This window comes from Coturnix japonica, chromosome 2 (genome assembly GCF_001577835.2).
Source record: "Coturnix japonica isolate 7356 chromosome 2, Coturnix japonica 2.1, whole genome shotgun sequence".
NCBI classification, from domain to species: Eukaryota; Metazoa; Chordata; class Aves; order Galliformes; family Phasianidae; genus Coturnix; species Coturnix japonica.
The window spans coordinates 28,594,857-28,620,092 of record NC_029517.1 but is presented as its reverse complement, the minus strand read 5'-3'; the positions used below and the strand labels follow the sequence as shown (position 1 = coordinate 28,620,092).

General features: G+C 42.5%; 1 protein-coding gene across 1 annotated transcript in view; it reads left to right on the top strand.

The window, feature by feature from the left end:
• Positions 1–25,236, top strand: part of IGF2BP3 (insulin like growth factor 2 mRNA binding protein 3) — a 98,279-nt gene that overhangs the window by 14,792 nt on the left and 58,251 nt on the right. The window contains exon 3 of the mRNA XM_015853829.2: positions 6,356–6,404. Coding sequence (XP_015709315.1) covers positions 6,356–6,404 — 49 coding nt within the window. The remainder of the gene's footprint in view (positions 1–6,355; positions 6,405–25,236) is intronic.

Genomic DNA, 25,236 nt, shown 5'->3' with positions numbered 1-25,236 from the left:
AAAAGCAACAAACACAAATCCAAAGCATAACAACAAAAAACACGCCTGCCATTTCTGCAAAGAGTTTGAAGAAGAGAGAGGGGACTGAAATGTTGGAAGCCACCAAGTGAAGGGGAGGTGAAAGTTCTTTTCCTACTGCAGGATACTGGTAGTTCCCATTGAAGCAGGGCTTAATTGTTTAATTAAAAAGAACAAATGTCTTAACAACCTTCAGTCATTAACAACACCTGGAAAACAACATTTTTAAAGTGAGACATTCAGCATTAATATGATAATGGAAGAATCTTAGAATTCCCTTTTTAAAATGTCTTTATGGACCACTTGTGGGAATCTACAAATAATTAATGTAAGTTTTTAGTCTAATTAGTGGTGTGAGGAGTTGTCAAAATGAAATCTTGAAATAAATGCTAATAGGTGAAAGCTGCCTGCCTGCCTTGCCTGCGCAAGAGTCAAAACTATCATCAGGCTCATAGTGGTCGATTTACCTGTTCTGTATGACTTAACTTGGATGTGCTAATATAGATCTTCTGGTTGTGCTTCATGGGTTATGTTCTTCCCACTAATAGCCAGTCTCTTCCACACACTGAGGTGGAGCTACCCCAAAGATACAGTGCATGTGGGGTCTGGAGCTGGACTGGTGCCTCGGAGCGTGAGGCCATGTTGCCTACAGGCTGCACAGGCAGCTCCAGTTGCTCCTGGAGGGGAGCAATAAGTAAATACAGTGTTTTACAGGCACTGGGAGGAAATCTGATCATCCATACGGCACAATCTGTGAAGCAATCCAACAGGTAGATTTTCATGTTGAGGGCTCAGATGATACACCACACCAGCACTGCTCTTGTGGTGAGTTGTGTGTAAGACGAGGTGGGACAAGTGTAGCTGAGATCCAACTGTTACGTCCTGTGTGAACCTTGAGAATTGGCTTTTCTGAATTTCATAGGAAATGCTTATTCTGAGTGGAAGTGTAGTGCTTTGAAATCCAGGTGTGGAATTAAATAGCAAGGCAACACAAAGGGAAGCATTGCTGCAGTTTGCCTGTGGCTTATCTAAGCTTTGCCTGCTTGACCTACTGAATCGGGTCTGTCACAGGAGCAGAAACATTTCACATACCCTACTGTCCAGATCTCAGCATTAAAATAAAGAGAGGTGACTTTTGGTAACAAGTTGGTACCTGAAACCATTCCCCTTTCTTATCCAGGTAAGGCATCAAGAGGAAATTTCTGGTTCACAAGCTGATGGTTTGCTTTGATAAAATATGGCAGTGGTGTCTCTAGTATGCCTTCTAATATGCTCTAGAATTTAATTACTTCTAGTAGAAGTGATATAAGAATCTCAATGTGTCACTTTACTGAGTGTTTTTAACAGAAATTAAGTGTGCCTTTTTCTTTAAGCAAGGAGTGTGACCTCTTGCTTTTGCAGGTACCCCAAATACTTGTTAGGATGAACTGGGCTTATATACAAAATTTCATGAGTATTTTTGTTACATGCACAATTGTAATATAACATAAATCTAAAACTACATATGTTTTAAGGGTATGTGTAAAGATGACTTAGAAGTTTTACTCAGATTTATAACTAATGATGGGTGCTTTCAGGAATTAAATGCGAACAAGTTAAAGAGATGGAAAAGGCTGCCTGAAACCAGTTGAGTTTCACTAAAGCCAGGGAACAGGCTAAAGCTGCAGCATTTCCTATAGAATGAGTTGTTGTAGTGCCTTGATCTGCTGCACTGCCCATGTTTCCCATGAAGGATGTGATAAAGAGAATCTCCCAATGTCTCCTCCGTGTTGTGACTTAAAAAACCCTGCTTTTTTTTTTCTTTTTTTTTTTTTTTTTTTTCCTATTCCTCAGCCACACTGATGCGAATTTGAGAGTAGAGGACTCATTTGCTTAGTACTTTAGCACTAGAAAGACATTCAAAGCACTGATTCACCCTGTTGTGGTACAGCAATAGCTGCTTGAAGACAGTCTGGGGGAGCAAGCTAATAAACTGTGTGTGTCATTTCTTAAGGTTTTTTTTCCCTGTTTTTGTTCTGATGGTTGCAGAGTAACCCAGGTACCTTCTTTCCTTCCCCTTGAACTGATTTCAGTAGCAGCCGATTTCCATTTGGGTGTAGGAGTCACTAATCCTGTAACTGCAGGGGGATCACATCGAGGCTTCTTACACCAAAATACTTCTTGTCTTTGTGGCTCTCAGTACTGATGGATTGCAGTGCACACTGCAGCTGTGCCTGTGGAGTGATGTGCCAAGGTTTTTCCCATGTAACTTGTCCTAGAATGGTGCCTATCTAGAGAATGAGATGGATGAGCACTTGCTGGGTGCCCAGTCCTTGGAGCAGAGAAGGTAGACCATTTACTTTCCATCCCATGGGTACTGAATTCAAACAATAGAATGGACTAGTGTTGCTGATGTTCGCTCAGCCTCTTCTCAAACATGTTTAACTTGCTCCACCAAAATGTCTAAAGAGCCGTTCTGTGTTTTGTTTTGTTTTTTTTAACATTAACAGTGTGTGTAGTTCATCATCTGCTGAATTTAAACTGAGCGTTGTGTGGGGTTACTGCTGAGAAATGGGAATTAAGGAGAAGGTGGCAGCATCTTTGGGGAGGTCAGATGTGGAGATGGGCCTGTGATGAGTGTGGGCAAGATGACAATGCAGAAATGCAGTTACTTAGGGGTGTGTGTGTGTGCTTCTCTCCAAGCTGGTCAGACTTGAGAGACCCTGTGAGATGCCCTCTAGCACCAAGAGTTAGAAACTCCAATTAAAAGTGTGGTATATATATATAAAAGGCAAAACACACACACACATATATGTTTTGCCTTATAAATGTATTTATTCTGTTCTTACTTTAAAAAAAGAATTAAAAATCCTTGAGGGGAGGAAGGGGTCTTTTGTATACCCAAAGAAGCTTAAGGGAACAACCCAGCTGGATTTTGGTAGATGGAAGGGGGAAAAAAAATTGTGTGTAGTGGAACAGAGGGAGAAGGAAAGTTAGTACACATTAACAAATGCTGAAATGATGGAGTTCCCCTCCACCACTTTCCCTAAGACATGTTTAGCGTTATTTCTGATATATGGAAGGTTCTCACGGGCTGTGGACATTGACAAGATGTCCATGGGCCTGTTTTCTGAATTTTCTTACAAGAAATTGCTCTTCCAAAGAGCATTAACAGCATCTTTTGTATGTGATCCATCTGATGCTACTTTGCATCTCAGTCTCTGAATGCACATACAGCACCAATGTTCCTTTCCTTGTGGAGGAGCAATTTCACCTTGTTTTGTTGCTCTCAGTGTTTGAGGTGCATGTGTCTCCCAAAGCAAAGACTCTGTCCTGAGCATTCACAGAGTAGATGTGTTAGGGTGTCTGCAGTTACCAGCAGTGGGCTGGGTTAACGAGCCACTTACCTACCTAGTCCCTGGAAAAGAGAATCAGAGTATTTGCAATTCGTCTGGTTTTCCCGAATAATAGTTATGGACAACTCAGAGAAGTCTGTTTTCATCAACAGTAAAACATTTGGTGTGCCAAATTCATGTGTTGCAAGCTATGGATAGCACGTGGAGGCTTTGAAAGCTACAGAGCAGAAGCGCAATTTGCCAAGGCTTTTCAGTTGATGGCTACTTGCATTGCCAAGTTAGGATGGATGAATAAATTGAGAAGCCTACTTAAAGTAGAAAAGGAGCACACACCAGGTGTACGATTTGCCACCTGGTTGAAATAGGCTGGCAATATCTTTAAGAAGTGTTAGGAAAGGTGGCATTTTTTTCTTTTCCCTGTAGGGGCTGATAGTAACTGAGAGAAACCTCAAATCTCACGAGAGAGAAATCTCGTGCCTTTTTAGCTGGTGCTGTTGCATGTTACTCCCCTATGGTCTGCACAAGGCTTTGTTTGCTTCCTCTTTTGCTCATTGCAGTACAGCAACAATGTGGAAAAAAACAACTCTTTTTAACTTTTCACACACATCAACAAACAGCAACTTTAAAGCTCGTGAATTGGGTACAGAGCTACAATTGCTTGTGGTGCAGGCGGGCATCAGATGATGGTGTAAATAGCATCAGACGGAGTGGTTTGTGTGGCTGCTCTCATGTTTTGAAGTGACCTTTCAGTTCTGTACAATAGGTGTCTCACTATTGCCACAAATCGAGGTGCACAGTGGGACTGTCCCTGTTCTGTACGCAGCTCTCCATTCCCTTCAGCTCTTTTTGAATGTGGTGGAGGAAGGTGTAATTGAGAGGTGTGTTTCTTCTGTGTCGCTCATCCCTTCCAGGATACTGAAGTTATTTCTGTGCTCTGAGAGTTGGCTGGCAAAGTTCTAACTTGCACCATACCCCTCCATCCTTCAGAGCTGTGCGGGAAGAAAGCAAGCACCAACAACTTGTGCTGTGTCCTTTTTGTTAAGGGGGCGTAGAAGCTGCTGCTCGTGCTTTCGGTCTGTTTGGGTGCCAGGTGGTCCAGCAGATGTGCAGCTTGTGAAGGGAAATGTGAGCTGTAGAGGACTGGTGTGCGTGTTTCTGGTCAGGATGCTCCCCTTCTCCCCACTGTTGGCTATAGGGAGGCTATGGGGCATGGTTCTCCCTGCACGCAGCTGGGGCCATGTGTTCCCAGGCCCCTCTGCGAGTGGCACCGCTGGCTGCGAAACCCTCATGAATTTTAATTTGGGTCTACGAGGGCGAGAGACTGATGGCACGACACAATTGGAAACGCAGTGAATAGCGTATTGACTGCCAATGATGTGGTTTGGGATTTTTCAGCGTTACGATTTCCCAGTATTTATAATATTGAATGAGTGTCCCCTTCTTTGTTCCGCTTCAGGAGCGAGCGTTGGGTTTCCAAGTTGCTGCGTGAGACTACCGTGATGTTTCAGAGCAGCATTGCTAATCCAGTGCCGTTTTGTAGCAGTTTCTCTGGCTGAGCTTACAGCTGAGAGAAGTTTTTGCAGACACCGGGGAGCTTTTCCCCCTCTGTTACAGCAACGCAGCGCCCGACTCTGCTTTATTGGAAGTGACAGCTTAAAAGGGGTTTTGCGAGCCGGGTTTTTGCTCAGCCGTTTCTTTGCCGATAGACGTGATCGTGATCAGACACAGCAGCGGGCTCTGCTGAGCGGGACCGACGGCAGCTCGAGGTGCTGCCTCCTGTGTGCAGCAGCACGATGCTCGGCTGTGCTTCTTGAGGTAAAAGTGGGCTGCCGGAGCGCTCCGAGCCCAGCAGCTTCGTGTGCGGGGAGCGAGAGCTGCACCCAGAGCGCAGCCTGGAGGGAGGAGCGTTTCCCGACGCGAAAAAACAACACGTTGGTTGCGGGGCCGCGAGTGGGTGGCGGTGCCGAGCAGAACCCGGGCTCTGAGTTTTATTGCCGGACGGGGACATCTCCGAAACTTGTTTTGTCGCAAGACTTCGTGAGATTAACCGACTCCCGCCCTAAAAGGGTCCCTAAGACGCGCCGGGTTTCTCAGTGAGAGGTCAGCAGCGAGCAGTTAAAGCGCCGGGGACAAGTTTGTGTCGGAGCACGGGACCGGCATTGAGTCTCTGCCGTGACCGCGGCCACGGGCTGCCCCGATGCACCGCCCTACAGCTCTGCCCTACGGCACAGCCCTACAGCACCGCCCTACGGCACTGCCCTACCCGAGCCCCGCCGCTCGCACATTCCTGCGAGTCCCCAGGGGCTGGTGGCATCTCTGGCATTTGTTTGTTCTCTCGCTTTGGGGGAAGGGAGGAGACAAAGGAGTTGGCTGTGAAGGCCGCCTGCACGCTGCTGCCCGGCTCGGCGGGAGCACTTCAAAGTGCGGCTTCTCTTGAACTGATCTGTGGAAATGATATAAATTTGGGCTGGAAGTACAATTAGATCGTTCTTTTACTTCCCGCCCTCTAAACAGAGATGAAGAATGTCAGGCAGAAGTGTTAAAATCCAGTCCCTCGTTAGGCCAACAAAGAGTGTGGTATTGGAGCAGAAGCGTTTATTCAAGTTTATTGCCTTTGTCTCAGGGGGGAGAAATTTACTGAAGGATCGTTTGGGTGTATTAAAATAAAATCTGAAGTGAAGGGGAACCTGTTCTGAATACACAGCAGTATCACACCCGTTTGTAATGGAGGGTTTTTTACACTGAAGGTCTTAAAGCTGAAACAGAAATAGTCTTCAAGAAAAGCGAACACTTTGTTAAAACCCAGCAGCTGCCCAGCGAATAACAAGTGGTGCAAAGAGTTCTTTGGACACACAATGGTTTTGACCCGATGTTTGATATTTGCTTTTGCTCCTCCTGATAGAAAATGGCCAAATGTGAATGCTGCTGTGTGTAGATTGCCTTCTAACAGTGTTTATTTCTGTTTTTTTTTTTTTTTTAACTGTTCTTTAATTAATTTGCAGGAGTCGGAAACTTCAGATCAGAAACATCCCACCTCACTTGCAATGGGAGGTAGGAAATTACTTTAAAATTAAGACGTCCATTTTAAAAACTGCTTCTGTTTCTCTCGTCATCCCCAAGACTCTTCCCCTTCCCCCACCTTTCATTGCTGTGCACACACCACCCATTCTTTTCTGGGGAGAAATCCTTTGGAAGAGGGAACAATAGAGCCTTCTAAGCAATTCAGATAACTGCCTTCATTTCTGTGCTCCGAGTTAACCATAAAAAATGTTGAAATGGATTCTTTGGTGAATGCTGACTTCCTGATGCAGTCACTCTTTGACTGAAAGCTTGTCCATTTCAGACCTCGTTGGTGTGTGTGTTTGGTAATCCTGGTGCACCTTCAGATTTAAATACTTGGCCAAAATCTTTACAAAAGGAGAACTTTCCTACAAATCACTTTTCTTCTTTAATATTCTTTCCTTCTTTTTCTCCTTTGCAAGTGGGTGTGGCTTTATGGCAAATTGTTTGCTCGTAGTATTATAGTTATTGCCTCTCACAACTATATTATGATATTACTGTTAATACTCTGCAAGCAGTGGTATAACTTTTAAAATAGATGGACTGGCATGAGAACAGATCCATTTTCTTTGCTGTTTTTCTCACTCTGTGGGTGCTTAAAACTTTGTTTTCACTTCTTATAGCGGTAAGTCATCCTTTTGCATGAGGGAATTTAGGAGGAGGGATAGAGGAGCAGTGCTGGTAGTGTTATTCAGAGCAGTGTTGGTCTGTTCTCAGAAGGTCTGTGTGCCTCACCTGGCTTTGTCTGCTGCTACTTCATTTGCATCATTCCCTAGCTTAGGAGGAAGACGGAGGCATGACTTGCACAGTCCAGGCTGCTAGACACAGAGTTCCTGTGGGGAACTGAAAAACACCAGTTCTCACTGGTGTGTGCTGTCAGTACAAGCTGACTGAAAGGACTGAGTGTCAGAGCAGGAGCATATGAATCAGGCTGGGAATAAACATTCATGTAAGCACTGTGAAGCACAGACACTAAAAGACATTCACCTTCTTGTTAGTTCTAATGCACATGTGGCTGTTACTGCTTGTAGGTAGCAGGTTTCTACCTTGGTTTCCATCTGCTTCCTGATTTACAAATTATTTCCCTTCCCTTCTCCATTGATACCAAAAGGGTTGTCCCTTGGCCCCACAGTTTCAAAACACCGTGTCTTCCTAAAGTTACACAGCAAGACTTAAAATGATTGCTAAGGACACCCCTTAGGTGTCCTGCAGCTGCTCATACAGACTCTGTGTCTGCACACAGACTTTGAGGGATCAGGTCCTGTGGCAATTTGTACAGTGTTCTGGTGCTCCTTCACAATATCACGGCTGCTCACAAAATGTTTTTTTTCCTACAAACTTCCTGCCAGTTTTTCTTTGTAAAAGCAGAATTTCTGTCACTTCTGTACTAAGGTAAGTTCATAGGTTCTCAAAGAAGTGCTGCTGGCAAAATATGGCAACTGATGCCCAAGTTCAACAGTTACATCAAGCTTTCCTTGGGTTCTGTTGTCATCTGGTTCTGAAGAACTTTGACAGAACTTCCATTTAACATAATAAGAAAGCTTTGGATGATGGCTGCTAAAACCAAGTCTTTTTTTTGAAGTCAGTTAGTTAGTAGGGAGAGTAAGTCTGTATGCACAGTACGTACAGAGAGGAGGTTAGGTTGGAGTAATGTTCTTGCACGATGTTTTCTTAGAGTGTGTGCAGCAGCCGGAGCAATTTTACTTATTAAATTGTTTCTTATAGTCCCTCTGAGCCAATTGACTTACTTCATCACTCTTTTGCTAATTGCTGGAATGAAGACTGACTTCTAATGGGTGTGAAGTTCTTAAGATCAAACCAGGAAAAAACAATGAAGGAAACTTCTGGGTTAGTTCAGACTAGTAGCCCTCTTTCAATAGCAAAACACAGAACGCTTATTATGCTGTGACACCTTTCTTTTTCTCCTTATGGTAGGGAGATCTGAAAAGGAACGAGGAAAGTTTAATATTCTTGAGATTATTTTTTTTTTCTAGAGTATTGCTGTTATGGTTATCTTGTAATTGTGTGTAGAAGACACAGAAGCTTTTAAAGCTCTGAAATAATTGTAATTTTTGCTCTTTATAGCAGATAGGTATTTTACAGAATCCTACAACTGTGCCCCTAACAAGCAGTATGCATGTCTTGATGGCTCACAGCTCTCCTTGTAACCCATGTTACACATAAGCGTCTCTGGGCCACCATGTATGTCTGCAGCTCCACAGACAGGCTCCTTGGTGTATGTGAAAAATGGCCCACCAAATCTCTGATAAGGAGAGAATCCCTATTGTTGTGAAGCACAGCTTGCTCAGGTCAGAGGAGCAGGTCAGCGTTAAGAAAACCTTGACTTTGCTTCTGAAGTAAGTGATTATTCTGAGGGCTTATGAAAGGTGTGGTATGTTTGACCCATAAAACTATACCAAATGGACTGGGAAATAGTGTGTGCAAACGGTCAGAGGGTAACAAGCATTTATTAATAAGACTTAATTAAAAAGGTGCCCAAATTTGTACCTTTATTCTTCATTTTTCTAGGTGTCTTTTCAGAGAAAGATGGACCTGCTCATTTCCTCCTTTACATAGGTAGAACAATTTCCTGAAATAAATACTGACTTGACAGGCAGCCATAGCAGTTCGATTTCTGTTTGTTTCCTCTGTTTGCTGTGTACTTAATCAGACCATTGTGGTGTAAGTAAAACAGGTAAAATAACCCTTTTAGACCATGTTCACGGCAAAGCAGATGAAGAAAGGCAGGTAACGAGCTGCCTAGTCTGCTGAGTTGCTATTCTGATACAAGGTTTCACCCTGAAAAGCATGCTCTTAAAGTGCAACTATAAAAGATAATATTCTGTCCTACTTCAAGGCATTCAAGGTTAAGTTTGCACAGAACTTGTCTGTTCGTTCATTTAAACTTCAGAAGAGGATTTTTTGCAGGGCCTGCAGGTTGCAGGGGATTGAGTATGCTTGCACTCCATGTCCAACCAGGAGAGATACTGGAGGTGGAGAGGAGGGCAGCATCTCTGCCTGAAATATGTAGTTCTGACCACAGACCGAGATTGGGAGCTGAACTGATGGGTTCTTGCTTGGGTTTGAGAACTCTGAATGTATGTGTTTATAAAAGCACGATCTTATTTGGAGTGGGTCTTCTGCCTCTTCCTCTGCTTGCATGTGAATTGCATATAGAGGGGGTTCTACCAGTCGCGTAATTTGGAGACCATGTGCATCAACAGATTTTATTTTTTAAATAAAGCACTTCTGCTTGTTATCAAGATTGTTTGGAGGAGCGAAGCCACAGTTAGTGCACCCCTTTCAGTGGCAGTGGGTGGGTACGTGTGTATTTTTTCCCCCTTCTCTCCTTCAAATATGAAGTCCAGATTTGATGCTAAGAATCATGCCAAGAGGTGGGTTTGCCGTGCTGCTTCTTCCATCTTGCTTCTTTCTCATAGGAAACAGCTCCCTGGCTTCATGGTCTCTGCAGAAAAGTGGAGATCTTTATTACCCGCTCTGGAACTACAGCCTCTTCCACAGTAACATGCTGTTTTGATTCCTAATTTAATAACCTCAGGTTCTTTCTTAGCTTGTAAGCATTCAGCGCTGGTGGTATATTTGCAGGATAAAATGACAAGCCCTCCAGAAGGGTGCCTAGGTGTGGTGATTTGTTCTGTGATTTAAAGAGGAAGTATCCAGGCTCATTTCCTGATTAAACATGATGAGAATCCAAACACAGGTTTCTTTTCCTGAGAAGGAACAGTTAGGTGATTTTTTCCCCCCCTATCTTAAAGCATTTTATAGCTAGCTTCTTTGATGTATAAGATACTTCAAGAAATTTGCTTTCCAAATATTTTTTTCCATGTTTAGTGAATAGCTAAAGAACAGATTTTTCAGAACACAGATGGTGCCAGAAACAGCACTTGCTGGCTCAGCGGGAAGGTAGCTGTTGAAGAGTTCTCACTTAACTTCTGCAGGCTTTATTCCCTTATCAGTTTGTTTGGAGCAGATAAACAGATACAGTGTTGATGAACTCTGTAATAAAAAAGGTAGAGTAAAAGCCCATCTCATGGAGTGTGAACCTGTTGAGTGAGCAGAGAAGCAAAGAAACCTTGTGAATGTGAGTTTCCAGCTTTGCTGTGAGACCTGTGGGTTGCTGCTGGGGAAAGAAATGTGTGGGGTGGGGGGTCTGAGTTAGTTCCTCCAAAGGCAGAGGGATGTTACTAACCAGGTTTTGCTTTCCCTCGCTTTTCTGTGGGAATGAAGAAGTCTCATAGTTACTCTGAGACCTGATGCTTTAGATTCTCTATGTTAGGATTTCTGGATCAGAGTTGCAATGTAACTACATTTTCTGCATTAAGATCTGTCAGTGCAAGAAGAGTGGAGATGGCTCAAACCCATCTGCATGTATTGTAAGACAGTTTTCATTTTCTTTAAATGAAGTGAGATTATGATTGCTAGTGAAAGTTAGTAAACCTTACCTTGCACATAATAACTTGTCCAGAGGATCTTACTAACTTCTGTTATTATTTGGATTAAAACAGCTGAGCTATGTGAGGCTTTTTGTCTGATTGTATTTTTGGCGTATCAGGTTTTGGATTGGTTTTATTCTGCTATAGCAATGCAGTGTGAAAGCTGCTTTTGCTGAATGGTAGCTGCTCATGATGCAACTTACTCTACAGTATCAAAGATATGGAGAAGGGAAACTTTGGTATTTTAAGAAAAACGTGGAAACATTGCATTGAAGAATGAATTAGGATTCTACAAATCAAGTTGTAAAGGGAAGATGTGGGAACGAGCTGTGCTTTAATAGAAAGAATTCTAGAAGAAAGAAATATCAGTACATTTGATTCTTAAAACATATTGAAATATGAGCTTTCACCTCAAGACATCTCCAAGAATTCTAACTTTATGTTATGCCGTAAAAATAATGTACAGCTATAAAAATGCTAGTAGAATGCTAAGCATGCACAAATTATTTCTATCTGCTGTTGCTGCTTATGTGTAGGGATCTTTGTACCGTGCTGAGGAGGAAACAGAAGACATCAGGCTCTAAGTTGTGTGGTTCTTGCCAGGTGCCACTAGCCCCACCATGCAGGAGTATGGAGAGGAGAGTGCGTTACTTTGTTCTATGCAACAGTTTTATATATTTGGTGATTTATAATGTGCAATGAGGGGGTAAGGAGAGAATTGAAGCTCTCTGAGCATCTCCTCAGCATTTGTGTTTCAAGGTGTTCTCATGACTCTTCTGGAAATGCCTCATGAGGCTTTTCCAGACTAGTTTCTGTAGTTTAAGATCACTTTTGAGTTCTTGCCTTGTGTTTCGTTACCTCTGCGTTCTATTTTAGCCTTGTGACGTTCTTCAATGTAATAAATGTAAACCCAACAAAATATTAGATGTCCTTACAAAACCTCATGAAATAGAACCTTTTATTTTGATGGTCTTATAATGGCTCGAGATGACTATTGTGTGATTATAAAGTTAACATCTTACCTCCAGTTGTAGTATTTAAGTCATGAGTCTGTTGTGGAGAGGCAGCTGTGTGGGAAGATCTGTGGCATGTCCCATGCATGCTGATTTCACATAACAGAATTGTTGATTAGACAATGTTGACTGTCATGTTGGTCCTCACCTAATTACTTTTCCAGTTTGCACTGCACTATTATCTAAAATGATGGGAACATGCTATCCACCTTCTTACCCACTTCTTGTTGCTGTCTCTTTGTGAGAATGTGAGCACCTCTGGCTGGTCTTGCATCTACACTTGGAGAGCACAGGGGATTTGCTCTTCTGTTACTTTCTGATCTGAGCAGGGCCTCATATTTTGCATAGACTATTTGTGCAGATTTCCCATCCTCCAGCTGGTCTTAGCAGCAGGTGAGGCAACCTGATATAGGGAAGTGACCACCTCTGTGGCAGACCACCCAGTTTTGCACTTGAGACAACATACCGGCTTATGTTGGGGGATTTTAATTGCCTGGCTTAATTATAGGGGGTGATATTTACTGGTATATGTGAGGTAATAAACACCTTTTGCAGGTGTTTAAAGTGCAGGGTGTGGGAGTGAAGGTCCCTGGGTAAACATATGATATGTTTTTAAGTGTATTTCTCACCTGAAGTGATTTATTCATACAAGTGTTGGCTGGAGCGGAGCTGATAATCAGTTTGCAGTTGTTGTAAACAAGGGCGAAGATAAAATGGGGAAAATATTATTGGAAGGTGGACTCTAAATTTCTGCTTAAAATACTCAACTCTTATATTTTTTTAATTGAAGGAAATAAATAAATAATTCAGGAGTTTATTAAAAGTAGTTGATGCCGATGCTTCTGTCGAACATCTGCCTCCATTTTAGAGCTAACATTCCTGATGCCTCCCCCCGGATATACTATGGTGTGACATATATGTATACATATATATTTTCCTTCTAGGCTTAGAAAAATAGCACTATATTAATTAATGCTACATTTTTATTTCCCACTTGTATTTCAGATGCACAAGTAAGATATGGAGAAGTTCCAAGTGAGCTTAGGGCACAGGAAAATGTAAAGGTTGTCTTCCAATGACGAGAGCTAGAAATACTGTCAATATTCCATTTCCAAGCACTTGCAGTCCCTACCAGCTCAGAGCTGGTTTGATGAATATGGTTTAGATGTGTTCTTCCTCCTGGGTGATAACTTGAAGGTACAGCAAGTGGAGGATTTTGGAGCTTGAGCTATTGGGTGTATGGTGTCAGGTAGATGCCTGATCTCATCTGGTAGAGGTAGAATGTTTGGCTGAGCAACTTATGAAGAAGGTGCTGAAGTTTCCACAGCTCTTTCGCTCAGAACATACAGCAAGTTGGAGTAACTGCTGGTTTCTTTGACTACTGTGAGTAGTAAGCTGCAGTGACTTGCTGTTGCTTAACACTCTGTGGAAGGAGGGGGGCAAGGAGAAGAGGGCAGCTACTGTTTGGGTCTGAGACGTAATCTGTTGTCTCATCTGAGCTGTGTAGCTTTGTGATTCAGCGAGCTGCTGAGATTTCCACATTGAGCTATGAGCTGGCTTTGTCAGTGGTGGGCTTAAATGTCAAAGTACAGAAAACTGGTGAGCTGTGCGTTTGAAATGTGGCCATTTAACCTAAGGCGGTCAGAAGCTTTGTCTTTGTAGACCCATAAATGCAGTCTATCTATGTTTTCTTCCAGTGTTCAGCTGGAGAAATAGCTAAGGGTTAAATCACTGTTTCAGTGTACCTGCTTGATCAGTGCTATGTTTGATCCAAACTTTCTTTCCTGCTCCAGATTTACTCCATTGTTCTGTGTCTGAAGAAAAATTGTTTTCATGGTGAGTGTTTGATCTTCTAGGACACAGGAAGACACAACCAGTGATCCCTCAACTTTTGAGAATTATTCCAATAACTAAAACAATTGGCGTGTAAGAATTCTGGCATTGTCTATCACCATGGGGTTGCTCAGTGATGTTAGAATAATGTACTGCTCACAGTCCTAGAATAATATGATTACTTGTGTCGATGGGGTGATTTTTTGACCTGTATTCTGTTATGTTGAGTATATGGATCCAGCAGTCTCTCCAAAAGCCTAAAAAGAGGCAGAAATCTTGGTTGACTCAGCGTATTTCTTGGGAAACCAGCCACCAGATATTTAAAATTCTAGAAAAATATATGGGAAGCTATTTTGTCACAGGCTCAGCTGCCAAAGCCTCGCTGCCCTTAGCTATGCTTTCCACTTAGGGAGTAATTTTGATTGTAGCTCAGCATCTGTATTCAATGTTGCGATGTCTTCTCGCAGAATTACAAAACCATTCAGGTTGGAGGGAACCTCAGGAGGTTTGTAGTCCAACTTTCTGCTCAAAGCAAAGATCTGAAATGAACTCAAATTAGATTGCTTAGGATTTTAAGTTTTGGAAATCTCCAGAAATTGAATTTGTGCAACCTCTGTGAGCGACTTTTTCTAAGGCTTAATCGTTCTTAGTGAGAGTTACCTTTCTCACTCAGTGGAGACCTTTCCTGTGCCAGCTTGTGTGTTTTATCTTGCTTTCCTGCCATGCATCTCTGATAAGCCCGGCTCTGTCTTCTCAGTAATCTCTGTGCCCAGCTGCTATGTCTCTCCCAAAGCTGCCATCTTGGGGCTGAATAAGCCTAGCTCTCTCAGCTTCTCGCTGGCCGTGTGCTCCAGTCTCCAGCCACTTTAGCGGCCCTCTGCTGAACTTGTTCCATGTTATCAATATCTTCCTATACTCATGGTCCCCAGACTGAATACCAGGTCTATATAATAGATTGTTCCTCATTATTCAGCATTTGTTTACTGTTGTTGGCCTCCAGGTAGAGTACACCTATGTAGAGTACTGTCTTCTGAGCCAGACTGCCCAGCTGTTGTTATAGTATTATTGTTTGAAACTAATTTGGATGTGGAAATTCTGCAAGTCTACCATCTGCATGCATAGGAAGGAAGATGTGAGTGCGTGGTATTGCATCTCTTCAGACAAAACTTAAATTGTATGCTGTTTTTAGCTAAATTTCAACAGGCATGTGGATAAATTACCTTTTGTTCCAAGTGCCTTGGGTAAGACGGACCAGAAGTGAAATAGCTGCAGTGTGGTGGTGCTGCCTTCCTTCATTTCATGTGTAATCATGTGATCTTAGCAGCATAGAAAAACTGCAATGGGACTTCAGGGTAAAAAAAAAACTAAGATAAAGAATAATGCAGCCTCTGAAGGCTCTTTCTATTTTAACCGCATCTTCAGTTTAGCAAGCTGTAGTGAAAGTTCCAAGCTATGTTTCTTGGCCTATGAAAGAATACGCTTCTTTTTTTGGTACAGAAAATGTATTCTCACCTCTATCAAAGCTACTGATAGAAATTTTCTGTGCCTTTGGCATGTGAACTTAGTTTCTCCTAATTATTTATGGTGTCTAATCTGTTAAGTCTAGCTCTCCTTAATTGCTCTAAGTGAAATGAGGAAATGGTACTTCTTAGTGATATTGGATCTTCTGTGGGGAGTGATATTTGGATGCTGGCAGTGCAGCTCTAAAATGCCTAGTGAAATTTGCTTCATTTATTTTTAAGCACATATGCAGCAGTTGATAAATTTACATGCTTTTATAAACAAAGATGCCCTTTAAAGTTTAGTTAAATTGGTGTGATTAAGAAACTAGTTTCTATTGTCCTGCTGTTGAAGTTCTCCGGTAATTTCAGCCTCCTGCTTTGTCAGAAGATGTAAGTAGCAGGAACTGTCTCTTCAGAATTATAAGTTGTGTAAGAAGAATTGAAGGAGCTCTGTGAGTGAGTTGTTTCTTAGGTAGTAGTAGGAGAAATGTTACGAGGACTGATTGGTTACAGTCAATGAAAGAGAAAAATGTTGTTAACTTCAAGTGGCCTCAATGATTCTCTTCCAATCCATTTATGGAGTATGTGCATAAAGAATGTAAAAGTACACTGAGTTAGAAGGTATGTGTATATTCCTGCATCCTGTCTCTGCTGAGCACTGGGAAGAATACAAGAATAAAGACAAGAATGTAGTGATCCTTCCCTATAGTACTTTTGTGGCTTTTTGTGTTTTACAGCCCTGGAATTTACCAGACCAGGAAATTATGCCTTCAGGGTTGAGAAATTAATCTAGAGCTTTTGCAAATGTGTTCTTGAGCTAATGCAAACACTTTAACATCCACAATATTCTGTAGGGAAGAGCTGCGTGGTTTGAAGGTACTTTTTAGGAAGAGTCATCTCTACTTGCTTTGAATGCCTACCAGCTGGTATCAAGTGCCTCCCAGCTCCTGTGTTGGAGGGAACAGCACAGCCATTAGATCCATGAGGTGCTTCTCCCTCCCTCCTTCTCTTATTGTTTTAAGGATCTTTATTCCTCTACCCTTACTTCTCCAGGCTTAAGAGGAGCCATATCTTTTGTTTTTGTGTTGAAGCTGTTTCCTGTCTTTTGAACATCTTCATCCCATTCATGGAAGTCCTGCTAAGTGGTTTTGAGTTGAGGAACTGAATCTGCACAGAGTTATGTCATTCGTTTTAAGCTATTTTGCTTTGTGAATACATTTGCTCTCAGTACTGTGTTGTATGTCTTGGGTTTTCTTCTCAAATAAGGAAAAAATACTGTAATGAAACTGGTGGAAAGCTGATCAGTTGAATGGATCTCTCAGGAGATCACATGACTTTTTAATGACAACCATGGGGAAAGTCACCATTATCACTAGTGCAGATCCTCCTCTGGGCTTGCTGCTGTTTGCCAGGAAATGTAACATTTGAATCATATGCTTACCACATGTTGACCAAACTTTATGCAACTGGCTCGTGTGTAAAGGGAGGGGAAAAAAACCAGTGCTTATTTCCAAGGGGCCAACCAGTTTCAGTTCTCTTGTTGTCATTACCTCGTAGAATCAAGCACTTCTCTCCTCACTCTTGCACCAGGGGTGTGGATTATTCTTTTCTTGTTAAATAAGATAGTTGGAAAGTGGCTTTTGGGCTAGTTCATGGACGAGTAAGTCTGCTGCCACTCCTGCAAAGGCTATCAGGCTGCTGCTCTTTCTGCAAGCCTGCTGCTTCATTACATGCCCCCTCCAAGACTCTTCACTGCCTGTGTTCCTCTTCTACTTCCTTCACATTGACTTTCAGATGAAGTCTTGGACATCCAAAGCACACGTTTGTCTCTTCTTATATCTCTTTCTTGCCTTCATCTAGTGTTACTGGGATATCACCTGGGCATGTGGGGAAAAAGAACAGTATGAGCTCAGCTACAGAAAGAGGGAGATGCTCGACCATGGCAAACAATGAGGGCGTTGTGCCAAGCAAATGAAAATGGCACAGGCTTATGGAAAGGCAAGAGATGCTGGCACATCTGCTCCAGCTGCTGCATGGTGCTATCTCATAGAGCAGCTAGGTCAGATGGTAGGAATCCAGATGCTTCTGTGGGTTAGGTCCTTGCTGCTAGGGTGGGGCCTTGGAAAGCAGTAGCAAGGCCATGAAGAAGAGCTAATATGTGAAAAATATCTAGATTCAGCTAGATCTTTAATATCTAGCTGGATGCCAACAGAGCTGAAGCATGCTGAGCAGGGGGAAGGGAGATCAAGTTGTGTTAATGCATTTCCTTTTTTAAGTTTTCGTTTTATTCTGAAGTCTGAAGCTCCCTCTGATCCTGTGTCTCAAATTGGTAGCCAAGTATATGTGGGCAGGGAAGGAAGGGAATGTAACTTGAAATAGCTATCTTATTTTCAGATGCTTTAGAAGTTGTGGCAATCAAAGAGGGGGTTGTGACTAAAAGCCATCAAAACCACTTCCAAGCACATGCCTTTTTGTGGAGCAAATGAGCAGAATTTTTAGAATATAATGCAAACAGGAAAACACTGAAAACTATAGCTCACCATTAACTTGGAAGGATGGAAATTTGTATTTAAACTATCCTTGCAAATAGCCTTCTTGTTCTTGAGTTCCTTTTTTCCTAATAGGGGATTGAGTGCATGTGTGAGAAACAGATCCAAATCAACATTTCTTGGGACACCTTTTATTAGGTGTTGGTTTTCTTTTGGTTGCTCTTAGTTAATAGAATCAGGCTGTTATGTGAATAGCAGATAGTTATTCGTGCAACACTTTCACTTATTCACTTGCATAGTTCACTTACTGAACTCATAGTTTTCCAGTATGAGCAGCAACCAGGAGGCCAGTCTCAACTATTTACTCTAAAGTGGAGGCTTATAATGATGTGCTTGGGGCCTCTAGGTAGGTGTTCCTTAGCTATTTGTTACTTTGGATGTATACATCTGTAGTTGCCATCTGTGTACAACAACCATTGGCTTTTTAGGTTGTGGTCTTAGCCATGCATCTGTTGACATTCATATATGCTGCTAGCCTTTGTACAATGATTTTGGTATGGGAAACTCCCACATACCTTCTCAGCACATCTTCTCTCTGTGGCCTGTTGTATTCTAGTAAATCTTTCCCCATCCAGATGTCTAGAAATGAACAGTTTCTCTAAATGTGAGCTTACAAAGAAGGGGTGCTTGTTACAGCCCATCTGCAGAACTTTGTTGTGTTGTGAGCATGGGCCTGTAGCCCTCCTGCAGGTAGTGTGAGATTAGCTTGTTATCCCTAACCTTATGATTCATGGGATCTGCAATCCAACTGGTTGCTGGTTTAGATTATTACCACAAACCAGGTTGACTTCTTGAGAACTTAAACGTCTGCATATTTGTAGGAAAATTTCCTGTTTATCCCTTTGTAACAGTTACATCCTAATACACGTTAATGTGTGTGTACTGGCACCCATTAGTGATGGTGACATCGTGTTTTCTGAACACACAGAAGGAAAGGTGCAGTGGGGATGCTTGAGACTTGGAAGAAGCTTTGTCTGGGACTGCAGTGCAAGCGTGTTGTGGGAATTCATGCCAAAACAGTGGTTGGGACTCTGCTGACCATGAGAGCTCCAGGGAATTTTTATGAGTGATGACCACATTTAGGGATGTGTGCAGTTGGCTGTCAAGCAGATACAAACTTATTTTATGCTGCACACACTCCCTGCATCCAGCTCTCAGATTATCTGAGGCCTAGAACTCACTGGCTGTGAAATCCACTCTGGGATCTATCAGGATAGTTGAAGGACTACCAGGAGAGAACCTCATCTTTTCTCAGTGTAGTAGCTGAGAGGGAGAAATCTGGTTGTGATTGTTGGTGGCAGAGATAAGAGTCCATAGGTCTCACTGCTTTGCCATGTGACTTTAATTTCTATGCTGATGTCCAGTGACGCCTTCATACTTTGTAGAAATGCACAAGTTGGTGGCTGTTCCGTGTGGCTATATGTTGGGAAAGTTAATTCTGTCTTCCTGAAGCAGGTAGACCTCTCAGAGTGGTTTCCTCACCTGCCTAATTAGGTATATTACCTGCATCAGTGTGAGGCTGTGGTTTCATTTACCAAATAGGTTAAGCTGCTAAACCAAAGCAGGCTGTGTCAGCTGTGGTCTTACAGCTTCCCCTTGTTGTGAGGCACTGATGTGCTTGTAAATGTCTTCTATTCCTTACTGTTTAGAGTCAGCAGGCGATCCTCTATTTCTTTGTGAAGTTGTTGTCTGCTGCAAAAGAAAAGACAGGAACAGTGGATTTCCTTCTCACAGGAGGAACACTTGATTTTTTTCTGAGATAACATGTACCTGAATTTATGTTCTGGAGTCTCAACAGTTCCAATTAACTTGCAAAAACCAACCTGCCTAGCGGCCACACCTCAGTTCAATCGTTCCTGTTCCTCTTGTAGAACTTCTATTAATTTCTCTGCTATTCAGAAAATTACAGCATTAATGCAGCTTCCTAGAAGTGAGCCAAGCATGTGGTCATCAAAGCCGGAATGTGCAAGGGATCTTAAAGCTACAGCCTCCAGTATTCCTTCCCATTATTATGTGCAGCATCTGAAGCAGCCTTATGGGATGGAAAGTGCTACCTTACATAGCTTGTTTTTTGATATCCATATCCCACTTGACCAAGTTATGATGCTATATTTTACATTTTTTTGTGCAAAAGGATGAGCTGTTTTGAGTTGATGGGAGCATCTCAAAGGCAGCAGAGCCCTGAGATTTGGGGCGGGGGGATCCTCAACAGATGCTGTTTGTGGAGCAGTGACACAACACTAGGATGCTCTTGCAAAGCTGCTGGGAGAAGGGCAAAAGGCATAGTATGAGCAAACAAGCATGGAACTTATGACTTTCGGAAAAAATTACCCTCTTTTAGAGAATTAGATGATGCAGGTTGTGTGAAAAGATGGGAGAAGTAAAGAGAGATGCTGTTCTCTGTGCAGACATGAACATTGAAGAAGGTCTGTTTGAGCAGTGAGCAGCCTGTAGACTGCACCATAGGTGACGGGTGACAAGCCTTGTAGCTTATGGCATCTTGTCTCTTAAAATGTCTCAATTTGGTGGAAATAAATGCTGGAAGTAATCAATAGCTGCTCCAGCAGCACCTCAATTACTTTCTGTATGTACGTGGTAGAAAACACTATCTTTGTCCTTATATCTAACCAAATTCATGTGGCTGGGTACGATATGGAAAACTTCTAGTCTGCAAGTAATGGAAAAGCTTGCCTTCAGTCGCAGTACGAAACTTGCAATGAGTGATACAGCTAGTGAGTAAAATCTATGGGCAGGCACCACTGACTTTCCTGCCAGAAAGTGTGCATGAGAAATACCCTTAAAAACAGAAATACACGCAGCAGAAACCCTACTGACTGTTGTTCAGTGCTGACTTTGTTCCCCGTTGCTCCTTCTGGTCACAGCAAATGCAGGTTAGCAGTAAAATGAAGTGCTTGAAGCCTTTGGAAGTGTTAAGAAGGAAATGTTTCTCAAGAGTACCTTTTGTAATTTAATTGCAACAAATAAAGTTACCGAGTTACTTCATAATGATTTTACTCTCATTCAGTCAATAGTAGCTTCATAATCAAGTGAAGGATAATTTTAATAATGAGTTTCAGGACAGAGATACCATCAAATTTAAATTGTGACTAACAAGTTAATTATAGACAGTATATTAGTTCTGCTTTTTCTTTTTGACATCTTAAACTTGGCAAAAGGAAACTGTAGATTATAGAAAGATGGAAAATCAAAGTCTCTAGTTGAGTTCCAACATCTAGCGGCAGTTATTTAAACTTTTTAAAAACGCTTTTAAGTAGATGTTCCCAGCCTGTTGGTCTGATGGCAGATGAGCTGTTCGAGGGTATTTCCATATACCAGCAAAAGAAAACTTGACTGTGAGATGAATCCCAACATTTCTTCTGTGAGAAGGAATGCTTAGAGGAGAGGGGAAAAAACCCAACACTAAAACATACCTCACACACTCATATGCACTTATTAGTAAGCACTGTCATAATGTTATCAGACACCATTTTATCCATGAATTATTCCCTCATTCCAAACTCCTGCCCTCCTCCTTGTGAAGCATTTATCGTTTGCTAATTAAGTCTCTCTTTGAGCAAAATGTAAGTCAAGCCTCCATTTGCTTATCTGTTTTCTGGCCTTTCTGAAGTTGATGCTAGGAGGAAAGCAAATGTGACGTGTACAGTCCTGTTCTATGCTTCAGTTTGTTCTTGGGAAGAAATGTGACCTACGGCTTCTAGGTTTTCGAACTGGCACTTAAAATAATAGGTGGGATTTCGTACTTTTAAAGGCTTGCTTCCCTCCAAAGTAAAACTTTTTGCAGCCATTGAGCCAAGATCCTGTCTGTTGACACAAGAGCATTCTGTAATGCCCATTCTGTTTCCATTGCAACACACGGGAGAAAGATTTTGTTTGTTTGTGTTGTTTTTAAATCCTCTAGGAGCAGTGGCTTTGTGGTGGCATCCCTGTGATGAGTCCTCTGGATCCCTAGAGGTCCTGGATGTGCAGAGCTCCTGGGCTGCTTGCTTCTATCAAAGATCAGGGCAGGAGTGGGTGCAGAGGACACCTCTTCTTCAGGCCCTATTAACTAGGGTCTAATGCGTAGTCCCACTGGGGTATGGAATATGGTTTGTGAGCCTGAACTAAAGGGCCTTGGCTTGGTTTGTGGATTTTTAGCTTTTGTGATGTACTGATGCCAAAGGGTGTAGGGGTCTACAAACCCCATAAGATAGCAGAAATCTGGGGGGTGCAGATGTTGCTACCATACCAGCTGCTGCTTGAAAACATGTGGCACTCTTACCTGTGCTACAGTGAAAAAGTCTTAAACCTATTATTTTTCTAGGTGAATGGGGGGTTACTGCTAGAACTATACAGTTCAGTCTATATTGGACAAAAATACATTTTCCAGATCCTTTGATCTATTTTTCCTACTCATTCTTTTAAAAATGTGACTTAAAGTGGTTCTAGAAACACTACAGTTTTCTGACCTGATGTAGTTCTTACGTATATAGTGCTGCAGATATCTCTTTAAACTCAGACTGTTCCTTCACGAGCAACTCGTGTGGACGCTTTGTTTGAATGCAGTGTAAAACTCCTGCTTCTGTGTCAGTTTAAGAAAGGTTGGAATTGAGACACTTTAATTGGGCTAAATATACTTTAAAAAATTCTGTATGACCAGAATTGTGAAGCTTATATTGCTCTGGTCAAAGGAGGTATTCTTAGTACAACAGGGATCTTCATGCCTTGTGGTTGCCTTGTGCCCTTGCAGTAGAGGCCTCTGGTGCTGTGTGCCTCGTAAGCAGCTCACTGTGTGGTGGCTCAGCATGGAGGAGTAATGTTGGGGTGTACGTGAATTGTAACTTTATTCTTGTGCTTACTGAGTACCTGTGAGTACATGCTATCTCTAGAGCTCACACCCAGCAGGGCTGCAGGTGCTGTTGTGTTTGCAGTTTAGCACTGAGGTGCTGTGATGATCCACAACAGTGCTGTTTTGGGATCGTTCGAAAGTCATTTAAATGACTGGAGTTTTTGCTTGTTTATGTGCTTCCTGTGAAAATGGGATATTTTGGTGACTTTTCATAGAATCACAGAATGTCCCAGATTGGAAGGGACAGATGAGGATCATCAGGTTCAGCTCCTGGCCTCACACAGCACCACCCAGAATTCAAACCCTGTGTCTGGGAGTGCTGTCCAAACACTTCCTGAGCTCCATCAGTTGGGTGCCATGGCTGCTGTCCTGGGCAACCTGTTCCATGCCCACTGCTCTCTGGTGAAGAACCTTTTCCTAACACCTAGCCTGACCCCCCCCCAGCACAGCTCTATGCTGACTTCAGTAGAATCTGTTGTGTGTGGGTGCAGGATTCTCTGTGAAGAAAGGTATATGACATCTGAGGTGTTCTAGTTTGATTTGGGTGAGGAACATACTTTCTAGTTAGAAGTCTGCAGTGTGGTGTTCGTTCAGAGATCTGTGACAGCATCCCCTATTGGTTTTGGAGGAGGCATTTTGCAGTTCTTCACAGCCCTTCAGCAGCACTGGGCTGAATGTGCTCCTCCTGGCCTAGCCTGTAGCCCTGCATTGCCAAGGTTGCCCACGCTGCTCTGTAGCTGACAGAAGGGGCCATGTTGGGGCTGTGCTGGTCTCAGTGGCTGGGCAGGGTGTGGGTGTGCTGCCTCCCTTGGCAGGAGTCCTGCAGCGAGGCCGAAGGCACACAGCCCTCCCTGGCACTGGGAGTAAGCAGAGTGCCGTTCCTCGAGTGCGGATACCGCCTTCTGTGTGATCTGGGTTGGGATGCTGCCCGCTTGGCTGTGCTCCTCCCTCCCTCAGTGACGGCCCAAAATAAACATGGCAGAAATTGGGTGTTCCTCAAACAAGCAATCAGCAAAAATTGCTGTGCTGCCACTAAGATTAAGAATAATCCAAGTGGGCAGTGACTGCAGGAGGCTGTCTTTGTCTGAAGTTTGTTCTAATGAAGTCTTTGCTGCCCTGGGAAGGCATGGAAGGGAACACAAAATGACACAACCTACAAAAACTTTACCACTAATTGCTTTTTATGTTCTTCTGCTGTACCGCGCTCTCTTGATCGCCGGCCATTGGCTTTGGTAGAAAGCTCCACTGGTAGAGAGGAAAATCTGGCACAGACAGTAAGACTTGCTGTGAGGTGGGGAAAAAGCCTCCATGGTAAATGTTCATTAGTGAGCAAATTAAAATAAATAAATAAATAAAATCATGAGCAGTGATAATTAGGCTAAGGGAGGAAAAAAATAGTTTGCATTGGAAATGTGTACGATTACACTTTCTGAAATCTAGTTTACTGTGTGAATAATCCCTTATAAAAATAGATAGTGATTTAAGAGATGACTCATTAATGATTTAAAAGCAGTATAGTAAGAGTGAAACTTGATTCTCTGTATGAGAAATATATCCTTAATGTTTTTTTTCCGAGTTATTTTGGGATTCGCTTTCAGTGGGTTCCTTCTAACCATTGCCTTACCCAGGTCTGCCCACCTCTCATGTTTTGTTGCTGGTGTCAGGACAGTGAAGCTCTTCATGCAAAAAGTGTGGGCAGATGTGCAGCTTAAAGGCAGTGCCAGAATGAAGCTTGCCTTAAAGTTCTGGTAACTTCTTGGTTGGTTGCTGTATGAAATAATTTCTTCTGATTTTACAGAAATCATAGTTAAACTTTGATTTACTATGAAATTGTACGTTATTTCAGTGAGAGAGGTGGTTGTCTTTGCTGATTCAGTGTGTGTAGCTTTCTCTCCCTTTGTTTCAGGGTTCCTTGGCTGAACACTGGTGGTTGTCTTAGCAAAAGGAAAGGGAGGTTCAACTGTCACAAAGCTTGAGAAAAAGCATGGAGTCAATGCTCTACATCTTATATTTGCTGTAGTATCTTTCACTCAGTGTGAGGCTTCTTCTGGCATGCTATATGAATCACTGTTTCATTTGCTATTTTAATGAGAACGTTGGATGCACTGAAAGTATGAATGTCTTCCAGAAAATATTTTTCATTTACATTCATAGGAATTGAGCAGCACTAACACTTTGATGTCATCTCACTTCAGAGGTGTGACCCTGCTACAAAGTTGTGTTCTCATGGGACTGTAGGGAAAGCAACCAATGGAGGCTGGGTTCTGCACTCAAGCAATGTACTACGAGTACTGTTGCCCTTATACTTTCTGATTGGTAGAGCTTGATTCTACAGATTTAGAATTGAGCATTTAGGCTGTTCTTAAAGTACTTAGAACTCCAAATTCAGTGGCTCATGGGAGGTTTGAAACCAAGATGCTTTTCTCAGCTTGGCCTTTATGTACGTGTGTAATCACAGCTTGAAATCTGCACTCATTTCACTTTGGTTTATTTTAAAGTTACATGTATTTGTGTGTGAAAGTTCTGTCACAAACTGCCCATCCAAGTATTCCAAACAAACAAAGACCCAAGCACACACACTCAAAACCAACATCCTTTCAGGAGGCTTTCAATATAGATTTAAATT